This window comes from Aplysia californica, unplaced genomic scaffold (genome assembly GCF_000002075.1).
Source record: "Aplysia californica isolate F4 #8 unplaced genomic scaffold, AplCal3.0 scaffold00431, whole genome shotgun sequence".
NCBI lineage: Eukaryota > Metazoa > Mollusca > Gastropoda > Aplysiida > Aplysiidae > Aplysia > Aplysia californica.
Genome location: NW_004797701.1, coordinates 663688 through 664790, shown reverse-complemented (window position 1 = coordinate 664790; position 1103 = coordinate 663688). Strand labels below are relative to the sequence as shown.

The 1103-nt window shown below is 44.1% G+C and overlaps 1 protein-coding gene across 1 annotated transcript in view; it reads left to right on the top strand.

Moving 5' to 3' along the window:
- Window positions 1-1103, top strand: part of LOC101862965 (probable cation-transporting ATPase 13A3) — a gene marked incomplete at both ends in the record, with an annotated part of 39549 nt that overhangs the window by 21175 nt on the left and 17271 nt on the right. The window contains 1 exon segment of the mRNA XM_013086062.2: window positions 642-766. Coding sequence (XP_012941516.2) covers window positions 642-766 — 125 coding nt within the window.

Sequence of the window (1103 nt, the reverse complement as noted above, 5' to 3'; positions counted from 1 at the left end):
GTGTGAGAGAGAGAGAGAGAGAGAGAGAGAGAGATCGAGAGAGAGAGATAGAACGACATAGATAGCGCGAGTGTGAGAGAGAGAGAGAGAGAGAGAGAGAGAGAGAGAGAGAGAGAGAGAGAGAGAGAGAGAGAGAGAGAAAACCGTTTCATTCCGGATCTTTTCTTACTTATTTTTCAGCATTTAGAATTTGAATTTCGACAAAAATTACCCGAGTACATGAAAGTGATACCACATATGAAAAAACAGAAGAAACAAACAAAACTGCAATTAAGAAAAAGTCAAAATGTTAGGTTAAGTACACTGCACCTGAACTGCGGGCCGACGACATGACATCAGAATCTGCTGGTAAGAAAAACACACGCCCACAATTTTATTGTTGAACCTGCTGCACATTTGGCATTGTATTGTTAAAAAAAGTTACTTACTTTACTTTTTTTCCCTTACTCTGGTATCCTTAGGATGTCGAAGGGAGGTGCACGTTTCGGTCCTGTGCTAGGTGTGTAGCGTCTGTGATGACAGATATGTTGTTCCAGGACCTTTTTAACCCCATCCAGCCAGGTCTTTCTTGGTCTTCCTCTTCATTCAAAGAAGTGCCTTATCTAATTACCCAACCCACAAACCCCTTTATGTGATCACAGGGATTATCTGGAGAACGACCTTATCTTCCTGGGCTTGCTCGTAATGGAAAACCGGCTCAAACCCGAGACTGCTCCTGTCATATGTGATCTTAGAGAGGCAGACATTCGGACCATCATGGTCACCGGTAAGATGAAGACATCTGTTACAGTTATCCCCCTTGGCTTCCCACTCCTGCTCCTCTTGTTCCTCCAATGCCTCCCTCTGATCCCCCTCCTCATTTTTTCTTCTCCTTCCCCTCTTTCTCATCCTCCTCACTCCCCTGCTGCTCACAAGCCCCACTTGCAAACACGAAGTAGCTCAAACCCAAACATAATACGTACATTCTTGTAAACGCACAAACGTATTCACAAATTTACACACTCACACACACTTACACACACTTACACACACTCACACACACACACACTCACACACACACACACACACACACACACACACACACAGACACATACTTGCAAACA